General features: G+C 34.5%; 1 protein-coding gene across 1 annotated transcript in view; it reads right to left on the bottom strand.

Moving 5' to 3' along the window:
* The window catches only part of MKLN1 (muskelin 1), a 299,405-nt gene that overhangs the window by 79,277 nt on the left and 207,152 nt on the right, over positions 1–12,976 (bottom strand). The window contains exon 12 of the mRNA XM_077135509.1: positions 7,710–7,839. Within this exon, the coding sequence (XP_076991624.1) occupies positions 7,710–7,839 (130 nt within the window). The remainder of the gene's footprint in view (positions 1–7,709; positions 7,840–12,976) is intronic.

The following is a 12,976-nucleotide window of genomic DNA, read 5'->3' as shown; positions in this document are numbered from 1 at the left end:
AGACCTAAAAGCCAAAACCAAGGATAGCTTTCATTCTAAGATGTCACAACTATTAATACAGTCTTCTATCTTAATTTTCTTCCCAATATGAAAACAAGGTAATCTTTTCAGTTCAATAGTTTATAATGGGTAGTAGTGTGGGGAGGGTAGGATTGGAGATTTGCAACGTAAAATTTAAAAGTGTTTAGATTTAACCACCAAAAAGCTTACCTAAATACCAGGAATCTTAAACCAGTCTTTATAAATAGACTCACAAAGAGAAACTAATCAAACAGACCAGTCCATAAAATCCTATGTTAAATCTTTCAAAACATGTTTGAATGGACACTTGTCTAAGGAAACAGAGAGTAAGAATTATACAACAAACAACCATTACTGTCAACCTGCTATTTTTACAGAGCTTTTCCAGGAAATTAAAATGACAAACCTTTAATTCTCCTATTTTTTCTTTAGCATCTTAAAACTTAAAAGAGGACGGATAAAGGTAATATAAAACAAAAAACTATTTTATCTGATAATGTGAATCACATTTTTCGCTTATCTCTTTCCTTGATTTACCCGATAGCCAAATGTGGGAGATTACCAGAATTTTTATCATAATAGTGATGAAAATTTTGTCTGCCCCATAGGGGGATGAAAAGATAAGAATTATTTTTGAAGTACTTTCAGTTCCCTACAAAGATACATTATTGCATTAATTCACAAATTAATTTCAACTCTAATTTTTCTTCATGGCCCAAGGCATATATTCATTATTACTTTAGTTAAGGTACAAGAAAAAAGATTCAGCACCATCACAGAAATATAATTTATTCAAAATAGATTTCCATGAATTCTCTATTTGTTACGGTACTTTTGGCTCCAAGTTACAGAAAACCTAACAGTGGATTAATTAACTCTTTAACAAAATTTTGCAAGTAGTTCCAGGGCTGTTTCAGGGATTCAACTACATCATGGTCCTAAGATAGTATCTCTGCAATTTTCTTGGCCTTTCCCTCATTTTTTTTTTTTTTTTTTTTAACATGGGCAGGCACCGGGAATCGAACCCGGGTTTCCGATGTGGCAGGCCAGAAGTCAGACTGCTGAGCCACTGTGGCCTGCCCTTCCCTTCATTTTTGAAGTTGCCAATACCAGCTCTATATATCATATCTTATAAAGCATCCATAGCAGAGAAGAAAAGCATTCTTTCAGCATCTCTCTATTTTCACTTGGGAGGACATTTTTCTCAAATGCTCCCCAGTAGACTTTCCCTTAAGTTTTACTGCTCAGAACCATGTCATCTGGGAGGAGAGGAAAGTGAAATAATCTAGCAAAGGATAATAATGACTGGTGTAGGTAGACTAATCATGATTCAACCGTTAGGGCTGGGAAATGAGCCATTAAACAAAATTAGGGTTTGGTTAACAAGAAGGAATGGCCAATGGTTACTGGGGTAAGCAACCAACAGCGTCTGCCACATCTCTCTCTTTTTTTAATTAGGGACAATTTAAACGTTAGATGGGACCGAAGTAAGTTCTAACAGTAACTTCAGTTTAGAACTTTTATTATTTTACTCAAACCTGGGTTTCTTTTTGTAAAACTGCACCTAGATTTGACATTCAACTCTGCAGTAGTTATTGATCTATCTCAGTTGTATTAAAGCTACAAGGAATTAATTTCACTGACTGGAGCAACCACAATTTTTTCAATTTGTAATGTACTTGTGCACAATTAAAGCTGTTTCCAGGGTATTTTTGCTCTTGCCTATAATACTACAATACATATCACTGTAGAGCTAATCCTTTTGTACCTGTATACGTATGTAAGTAGGACAAATTCCTAGAAAAATAAACGCTGAGTCAGAGTATATGTACTTTATATTTTAATAAATAATTATAAAGTGCTCTCAAAAAAGGCTGCAACAATTTCATTTCATCTAGAAAGTGGATGTGTATGTTCTCCTGACTATACCAACATTCAGTGATCTTTTAATTTACAGTTTAAAAATTATGAAGGAGCTGAGCATCTTTCAACAAGCATATTTAGTGGATTTTCTTTGAACTAAGTACTCATGTCATCTGCCTTTGTTTTACTGGAGTACTATCCTTTTTTATCGACTTGTAAGGGCCCTTTTGATTATAGTATGATACTAAGCTTTGTCACTCTTAGGTTCTTTTAAATTATTTCAAGTAATAATCTAATCATTTAATTTAAAAATCTGGATTATCAAATTTAATCTCTTTCTTTATGATACCTGGGTTTTGAATTATGTATGGAAAGATCTTCTCCCAATCTGAGATTTTTAAAAAATTAGACATATTTTTGTTTCTTAAGGTTAAAACTTGAGTCTACCTAGAAATCCCCCTTCCTCCCTAATCATTAATCCATGTCAGCATCATTTATTGTATAAGCCATTTTCCCTCTGACTGGAAATATACTAATTATACTGAATTCCCACATAATTTACAATCACTAATTCCCACATGTATTTGGGGGATATTTCCCCCCACCACGGGTAGGCACCGGGAAACGAACCCAGGTCTCCAGCATGGCAGGCAGGAACCCTGCCTGCTGAGCCACCATGGCCCACTCTAGGGGATATTTTTATGCTACCTATTCCAATTCATTCTATCAATTAATAGCACTACAAATACCTTGTAGTGCTGATACTACTTCATTACATTTCCTTTCCAAAACTTTCCTTAGTGTTTCTTGCATGTTTGTTTTTACAAATTAATTCATATGTACTATCAAATGACCTAAGTTATTACGAAAATATGAAATACATTTATAACTTTGTAAGTAGCAAAAACACTCCTGAAAGAGTGAGTGGGTCAGAAACTATGGGTAGTTAGTTATTAATACCAATAATGGAGAGAAAACCAAATAATCTATTTTTTTCAGATTAATGGAACATCAACTATAAAAGATGCTAAACAAAAAGCAATGAAGCCTAATTACATTAAAAATAATCATGCCCATTTCCTAGCTCAGTAATGACAGAAAATCATTAGCTCCAGTGTCTACTGTGTATTGATAAATTGATCTTATTTAATCAATTAGTAAAAGTATAAAAGGGTCAAAAACATAAGGACTTATTATTATGCTTATTTAAAAAAATGGCAGTAAGCACATTCCACTTCCAGAGCTTAAATGAAAATCAGGAAGATTTTGATTTTAGGTTTTCCTGAAAATGTTTACAGATAAATCAGATATTGCACAGCCCTCACACACACTTTCACAGCCTGATAACGGCAAGAAGAAATGAAATTTAACTGTCAAAGTTTTGGAGCTAGATGAGGTCTTGAGATTCACCTGGTTTGATCTTACTTTCAGAGAAATAATCAGGCCCAGAGAAATAATATAATTTTGTCAAAGTAGCAGAGGGATGAGTGGCAGACACAGATGAAGAGATTAAGTCTTCTGATTTGCAATTCATTATTCTTTCAATTACACATTTCTGCCACTATAGTTAGAACAGAATGGAATAAACAACGGCAGATGTGGGAAAATACACTCGACAGAATTTAAGGAACAAAAGTAAACACATAACTTCTCTAGAACAAGAATCAGGTTGTAAGGATTTTGTATCACCAATTCTTGACCTAGCATCTGCAAATCATCAAGACTTGATATGTTTGCTACCTTGAATGAATATAGGTATGAGAAAGTAATCCTATTACAAATTTATAATCCTATTATAAACTGACTTTCTACAGCAAACCATAAATTTCTGGTGGCGTGTCAAACTATTTCCTAAATATGATTTTCAATCATTATTAGATACAGAGCTTACATATGGGGAGTCTGTTAAATCCTTGTGTTTAGACTTAGTGCCAAAAGTTATTCTGAAATAAATCCAAATTTTAGATATGCTCAAATCTGATGTAATATGTATGTGTTAGACAGAATACTAATAATTCTACTCTTTTTTAAACAGTTGCCTTTTAAGGGGAAAATAAAATTATTATATCTTAGTTTAAAAATAAAAGAGTTCCAAGTTTCCGTAAATCTTGAGATGACACTTCAAATAATTACAAAGAACAAGAGTGTAAGATTTTACAGTATCTAATAAAATAACAAAAAAATTACAAGAAACAGCTATTTTACAATTAGATATAATACTTCTAATTAGAGAACCCAAAAGTTCAAACAAATTTTTCCTACAGTCTCAAACAATCTAGCATGAAACTCAGGACCACTTCAATTCAGTTTAATCAAATAAACCACATTACTGAAACATATATATAGTAATTTTAAGTTAAGCCCACCTTAAATTTCAGTAATTAATTGCAATAAAAAAGAACAATTAGCAAACAAAAGAATGATTAAATAAGCTAAAGAGTATTCACATAATGGAATACTAAGAAGCCAACAAAACTGGTATTTTCCAAGAATATTTAATAATGAGGGAATTTAAATAGTAACCTGCCTTGTCCCTAAAGGGAATTTTCATGACTTACAAAAATCTAATATTCTAGTGAGATAAAGTAGATTTTAGGAGCCCTTTTAAAAACAAGATAAAAAGCAATTCAATGGGAAGACAACATAATATACCATAGTTCATGTTCTAACTTAATCCAGTGAGGGGTTTTTAGGAGATCTAGTACTAACACTCTTTAAAAAATCCCAAATAAATTCTTTGTATTTCATTTGAGCTTTTCAGAAGTTTTGAAAAGTAGAGTCAAGATCATACTACCAGACGAAAACCTAGAATGGAGGAGCTAAGAGAAGAATTCCCTTAGATTTTGGGGTTAGGAAAGAAGAAGTGATTCTGGTAAGGGGAATAGAACGGGTAAAAATCCAGAGGCACGAAAAAAATATGCCATTATAAAAAAGCAATATTCAGTGGTCATGGAACAAGGACTTGGAGACAGGGTGAAGGTAGACATCAAGAACAGGGGGGCATCAGGGTGGACAATGGTGGCTCAGCAGGCAGAGTTCTCACATGCCATGCTGGAGACCTGGGTTCGATTCCCGGTGCCTGTCCAAACAAACAAACAAAAAACAGAGGGCATGGGGCATGTCATAAAGGAGTTAAATCAGGTTGATTCAACTTTATTGTGTGGACAAAGAGAAACAATTAAAGATTTTAAGAAAAGAAGAAAAACCATTAGATTTATAGTTTTAAAACATATTTCTTATTTAATACTAATCAAGAGATAGGATTATCTATTTATATTTTCCTCTCTCCCTGCATTAATAAGTTCCATGAGCTAGAGCCCTTATTTCTAGTTGTATCCTTAGTGCTTAGCCACCTAGTAGGTGGCCAAAAAATATGTTGAGTGACATGTTAAAGAATATGGCTCTGCTCTTAACTGATAATAAGAATAGATGTATTCTGCCTACAAAGTGGAGAATATGTATTTGGGAAAATGGTGAGGTACACAAGGCTAGGAAGATAGACGAGAGACAGGCCAAATAGGTAATGATAGTGAAAACTCGTGAAAGCAATGGGAACAGAGAGATGATGGAGGTAAAACCGGCAGGACTTGGTGATTCCTGTACCTATCAGTAAAACCGAAGATAATATTGCTATCCTCCTCTGGAAACTGAAGAACCTAAAAATAACACCAATACAAATAGAGGGTCAATCCATCTTTCCTCACAGAATAGCCATAAGTAAGGACAGTATTTTCCTTAAAATATTATTTCAGTCATTTGTAGATCAGGAAGCTAAGGCTCTGGTAATTTGCTCAAGGTTATTTAAGTAAGCAGTGAGACAGGAATTACAAGAGTGGTGCTCAACCTTGGCCACATATTAGAATTCTTTAGGTAAAAGTTAAGAAGAGGGGAGAGGGAAGTAGAAAAGAAGGGAGGGAGGGAAAAAAAAAAAGAAAGAAAAACAGCAGAAAAAAAATAGGAAGTAATTTCAGTTTCAGTTAAATATGCCAATAGAGCCTGTGAGGCTCCCAAACTGCTACAGTGTTAGGTAGAAAAATTTTCCAAGTAGTTCTAACCAGATGCTTAGCCCTACCATAAAAATACTAGGTAATATACCCATTATATATCTAGACTTTGGACAATGAAACTTGAAGGTATACTGTTAAAATTAACCACTAGGAAAATATACACCTAGGCAAAAGAGTGATATTTTCAAAAGGTAAATCATATCAAGATTCTAGCATTAAATTTTCCAATGACCTATTTTATTAAAAAAACAAAACAAAAATTCTTACATGTGCACAAAGCACTGAATAATCAGATTCTTACCTATTGCTCTAATTTCAGTTTATAACAATTTTCAAACCTCAGATTGCTCCATCTGTTTCTGGAACACACCAAGTTCATTTCTACTTGGGGACCTTTGTACTTGCTCCACTCTCACTTCTTGACATGGTTCTTCCTAATTCTCTACTTCATATTTTAAATCTTAAAGATTACATCCTCAGAGATGGTTTCCCAAGCAGCTCCATCTAAGTGGGACCCTCACCTATCTTGTTCATTAACATAGTATCTGCATTAGTTTGTTAATGCTGATGGGATGCAATATACCAGAAATTCACTTTTATAAAGGGAATTTATTAAGTTAACAAGTTAAAGTTCAAAGGCCATAAAAATGTTCAAAGTAAGGCATCCAGACAAAGATACTATTTTATTTATTTATTTTTTGCCTGGGCAGGCACCGGGAATCGAACATAGGTCTCCAGCATGGCAGGTGAGGACTCTGCCTGCTGAGCCACCGTGGACAGCCCCAGAGAAATATACGATTTTAGACATTATCTACTGACTTTCTGGTAGAATAGATGAAGATTTAGCTCTTTTATACTATTTCCCCATTTCTCAGCCTTTTTCCCACTAAATTTTATGCCAGTTTTTGGTTAAATTGATTGCAGTATTCACATTATTATATTTAGGGAAATCTGCTCACTGCTCAACGTGGAGCCAAGAAATTTACTGTAATGATGTTTTCTTTCTTTCAAAAATTTTGCTTTTCCTGTTATGTTCCTATCCTTAGTCTTTTATATTAGATCTCTTATTTACCTTTCAGTGGCTTTTTATTCCAAATGCTCAAGCATATCTATTAAGTCTACTTTTTTCTGGAAAATCTCATTTCTAGTAAGGAAAAAGTCTCCTTTCTATGTCCTCCTGCTCCAATTTAAACTGGATGCTTATTAAGCAGATTTTCACTGTGATCTTAACCAAAAAAATCACTCTACTAATCACAGGGAAAGCACCTACTACATAGGGTGACTATAATCCAAATCAAAACACTTCTGAGAGTGAATGAAGGCACTATTGGTAATTATGCATATGCATAAGCATAAACTGAGAAATATGCATAGACTGGGACTAACAGCCCAAACAATCATCCTGTTATTAGGAGAATTTGGAGGCTGAGCCTGTAAACTTAAAAGTCCTTTCCTAGAAGAAAGACAGCATAATATATAGGTCACTATAGAGAAAAGAGAAGGTGGACAGGATCAGCAAGTATAGATTATCACTTCAAGATATTAGTTTTTGCAAAGCTCCCCCAGCAAGCACACATACAATTCTTTTAGAAATTCACACTGTCCACTACTCAAAGAAAATAATAACTATTATATTAATACTCACATTTTAAAAAAAAGACAGAATTTGATAATTTAGCTGGTAGTTTTCTTCCTCTTACTCAGAATTACTTTAATTAAAGAAATGGGGAAGAGGTGAAGAATAGTTAGAAAGAAAAGAAACTGGACTATAATTTCTCATGTAGTTAAACATGAGAGAAGAATCACAAATGCTCTTACCCATCCCAGAGTCCTTCTTGGTGCCATCTGATATTATGTCTACATGATCAGAGTCCACATCATAACTGAAGAAATCATTCAAATAGGTCTTCGATCGTTGGCCACCAAAGACATACAAACAACGATTTTTCTGAAAGAAAAACAAAGGACAAAGAAAGAAGGGAGAAAGTAGTTATTTCCATGAAGAATTCAGAATGAGTCTGCTAAAATTTAACTTCTACAAAAGTAATTTTATGATATTCTATGCAATGCTGTACTATGCGTATGTAAGAGGAATAAGCTCTCTATAATACAGCTAAGAAATAATCTCCAGGACATTCTGTTACAGTAAAAAAGCAAGCTGCAGAATAATGTATACAAAGGGTACTGCCTTTGTAGAACAAAGAAGAACCAAGGAATGTCTATGTGTGTGTACATGTGTTTGCTTCATTTTTCACAAAGAAACAAGGGAAAGATAATCTAAAAACCAATAAAAGATCTATAGGGGAAAGAACGGAGCAGGAAGATCGCTTCAAATGTACTGAGCCTTAATGGTTTGACTTTAGAAGCATGTATTTTTTTTTACTTAATTAAAAAGCAAAGTTAACTCAAAATAAAAAGAATCTGTAAATCTGAAAAGAAATTAAACAAATAAACCTATTTTTATATAAAGTTAGCAGCATAACCACACAGAGAAGCAATATTTGTAGTGATATATTCATCTTCATTTGACTATCCACCCAAGTAGAAAAAGAATCAGAAAGCAACTTCAGAAAGCATCTAGTGGTTTTGTTGTCAACTTTGTCATTTTGAAAACTATTATAGATAGAGCAAACAAGTAATATAATATACACTGAGAAGTAAGATTTTTCACTCTAAACGATAAAAAAATCAGACATTAAATAAAACCCCTGTAATCTTTCATATAATTGGACATAGTGTAAACTTGTGATTTTTCTCTTACTAGAAAATGCATGTTATATATATATATACACATATTACATGTGTGTGTGTGCACATACACAGACACATCCTAGTTTTGCTAACTGAAAAAAAATCTAGCAAAGAACACTCCTAAATTCGAGATTTTGCTTTCTAAACATTATTTTCCACTGAAATAACAACGGCTTCCTGGAGAAATAAGCAATCTCAATTTGGCCAAAAAATGTTCAAGATTAGTTTGGGATAGAGGACCTAGAAATACACAGAAGCTTGAGATGGGTGAGCAGTTATCTAATGAGGCTGCACTTAATTGTAAGGGAACAGATATAAGTGAAGGAAGTTCACTAGTGGATCTGTAAGTAATATTACCATATTGAATGTGAACATGAATGTGAACATGATTGAAAGGGGAAACAGAAGTGAAGGCGGGTCTATAATATGATTATATTGAAAGTGAACATCATTAAAAGAGGATATATAGATTCATGTGTCCCACTGATTAACACTACAAATACAAATAAATTCTTGCATGAACTATTGCAAAGGTATGAATTTTGTACAAAGAGTGCATAATTTAGAGATATGGGGGGAAAATGCAATTGCATACTATGGGCTATGTTTAACAGGGAAACATCATCAGTATCGCAGCAATGAAAATGGATAAAGGAAAAGAATCAAGCATTTATACTGCTTATCCTGAACAGTTTATATTTTAGGGCTATTAAACAGTTGATGAGGGAAAGTTTTTTTAAATAGTAGAATCACAATTAACAAATGCAAAGGAAGGACATAACTTGAAAAATGACCATTTTACAAACTCCAATGAAATCTAGGCAATGATAACCAACGGCTGCTAGAACTATTATGTAAAAGGTTGACAGGAATTTTATAATTGATGGGTGAGTGGATCTAATAACATCTGAAACCAGTGAACAATTTTAACATCACTAAAAGCATAAGTAAACACTAAATGTCTTTTTATATACGGCAATCATGAAGTATTCCTGCATTTCCCCAACCCCCGCTCCCACAAAAAAGACACATGAACTTCATGCCTTTGGATCTAACTACCAGCTTATAGGAAACATGTAAAATAAAGGAAAATGTTAAAAAAAAAATATGAGAATAATACTAACGAAATCCAAAATGAAGAAATTTGATATAACAACCAAATACAATACACAGATCTGTTTTTGGATTTTGATTTGAATAAACCAACTACAAAATAATATTTTTCAGCAAATCAGAAAAAAATATTAAATTATATTAAATTAAAAGGTACTGCAATTACATTTTTAAAAAGACCTTACCTATTAAAGCATTGTAGCATTTGCACTTGTAATGGTACAATGTTTGGGATCTGCTTTAAAATACTTTACTAATAAAATTCAAGAATAAACTTCAAAATCAAAAGAAATGAAATTAAAGTGGGATAAATATATGAAAAGTGAACAGTTAAATATTGATAACTAAATTTGACAAATGAAAACACAGGAATTCATTATTCTCCTCTCTACTTCGGTACGTTTAAATTATTCTGTAATATGTATTTTTTAAAACTATGTTCACAGAAAGAAGTACAAGTCTCTCATTTGTTAAGGTTAAAGAAAAGTTGGTAGTTTTGCTGATAAATTTAAATTCTAATTCTAGAATCAATTAATTATACAGTGGAGAACAGTAAAGGGGAAAATAAGAAGAACAGATTTAAAAAATACTCCTTCTGGACATCCGGGTAAGATGGCGGTTTAACAATGTGTGCATTTTACTTCGTCCTAAAACAACTATTAAATAACCAGAAACAGTACAGAACAGCTCCTGGGGCCAAGTCAGTGACTGGACACACAGTGTACCCCAGTCTGGAACAGATGGACCAGCTGCGAGCCCCCAAAAAACCATGAGTTCTCAAAGCTGTGGTGGCTGGTGCCCCTCCTCCCACAGACTGCTTCCCAGAGGGGAAACAAAAGGAACTTTACCAGCAGCAGGGGCTGAGCCCAATCAAATGCCAATTGTGGAATTAATTAACAAAATCTGACTACTAAGAATAGGCCTCCAGCTCAGGTAAACCTGGTCAAAGTTGAGATCGCTCATTTTTGCCACAGCGCCAAGAGGGCAGGGCTGACAGAAAAAGAAAAAAAAAAAGTAAACAGAGGTTTTTGTGGCTGTGTTTCTACAAAGGCTAGACTGCCTTTGGATATAGTGGCAGGACTTTTCAGGCTGCAATTGCTTCAGGCATAGGTGGAAGTGAGCTTGTTTGGGGGCTTGTCTGGAGCCTGTGCCTTCCCTAGGGGAGGGGTGAAGCCCAACTCAGGTGGAATCCCTCCATCAAGGAATTCAGAACCCCAGGATTTGGAAATTTGAAGCCATTAAAACCAGCCTACAACCTCTCCTCTGTCTCTACCACACCCTCAGCAGGGAGGGTCTGTCAAAGTTAAAGGTACCACATCATCTTACGCTGGTGGGACCTGCAGGCAGACAAGTACCACATGCTGGGCAGGATAAGAAAAACAGAGTCCAGAGACTTCACAGGCAAGTCTTTCAACCTGCTGGGTCTCACCCTCAGGGAAAACCGAAGCAGGTGACTCTTTCCTCCTGACAGGAGGCCAATATGGTCTGGGAAAACCTGGCTGGGGTCTATAATACCTAAGAAGACCCTCCTAAGGGTGGGGGGAAAAAGGCACCATACAAGCACGGCAAGAAACAAGAAAACAAGAACCGAAAAATTCTCCTCTGTTAAACAAAACTTAAGCTAGAGGTCCAGATAAAGCTGAACTGAATGTCAAAAAACAGATAGACAACAAATTCATCCAGCAAGAAAACCCTAGGTAAAAGAAGAGAAAGCAATCTCCAGAATAAACTAATTAAGGTAACTAAATGTCTAGACACCAGCAAAAAATTACAAACCACACTAGGTAAATTGTAGATATGGCCCAGTCAAAGTAACAAACCAACAATTTGACATACAGGAGCTGAAACAATTAATTCAGAATATATGAACAGACATGGAAAACCTCATCAAAAAACAAATCAATGAAATGAGGGAGGATATAAAGGCAAGGAATGAACAAAAAGAAGAAATTGAAAGTCTGAAAAAACAAATCACAGAACTCATGGGAATGAAAGGCATAGTAGAAGAGATGAAAAAAACAATGGAAACCTACAATGTTAGATTTTGAGAGAAAGAACATAGGATTAGTGAACTGGAGGACGGAACATCTGAAATCTGGCAAGAAAAAGAAAATACAGGGAAAAAATGGAAAAATATGAACAGGGACGCAGGGAATTGAAAGACAATAAAAAGCCCACAAATATATGTGTTGTGGGTATCCCAGAAGGAGAAGAGAAGGGAAAACGAGGAGAAAAATTAACGGAAGAAATTATCACTGAAAATTTCCCAACTCTTATGAAAGACTTAAAATTGCAGATCCAAGAAGTGCAGCATACCTCAAAAAGAATAGATCCAAATAGCCATACTCCAAGACATTTACTAATCAGAATGTCAGAGGTCAAAGAGAAAGAGAATCTTGAAAACAGCAAGAGAAAAGCAATCCATCACATACAAGAGAAGCCCAATAAGACTATGCGTAGATCTCTCAGCAGAAACCATGGAGGCAAGAGGACAGTAGGATGATATATATAAATTATTAAAAGAGAAAAACTGCCAACCAAGAATTCTATATCCAGCAAAATTGTCCTTCAAACACGAGGGAGAAATTAAAACATTTTCAGACAAAAAAAATCACTGAGAGAATTTGTGACCAAGAGACCAGCTCTGCATGAAATACTAACAGGAGGACTAGAGACAGATACAAAGACAGAAAAGAGAGGTGTGGAGAAGAGTGTAGAAAGGAAGACTATGAGTAAAGGTAAAAAGAAGGAAAATTAGATATGCAATATAAAATCCAGAAGGCAAAATAGTAGAAGAAAGTACTACCCATGCAGTAATAACACTGAATGTTAATGGATTAAACTCCCCAATCAAAAGACATAGTCTGGAAGAATGGATTAAAAAACAGGACCCATCTATATGCTGTCTCTACTCAAAGGACATGAGGGCAAGGACACAAATGGACATTTGCACACCAATGTTTATAGCAGCATTATTTACAATTACCAAGAGATGGAAACAGCCAAAATGTCCATCAACAGACGGGTGGCTAAACAAACTGGCATATACATAAGATGGAATATTATGTAGCTGTAAGACAGAATAAAGTTACAAAGTATGTAACAACATGAATGGACCTTAAGGACATTATGCTGAGTGTGATTAGCCAAAAACAAAAGGACAAATACGGTATGGTCTCACTGATATGAAGTGACATTAGTGAATAAACTTGGAATATATC

The sequence above is a fragment of the Tamandua tetradactyla genome, chromosome 1 (assembly GCF_023851605.1).
Source record: "Tamandua tetradactyla isolate mTamTet1 chromosome 1, mTamTet1.pri, whole genome shotgun sequence".
Lineage (NCBI taxonomy): Eukaryota > Metazoa > Chordata > Mammalia > Pilosa > Myrmecophagidae > Tamandua > Tamandua tetradactyla.
The sequence above is the reverse complement of the archived record's forward strand: the minus strand, read 5'-3'. Positions and strand labels throughout refer to the sequence as shown.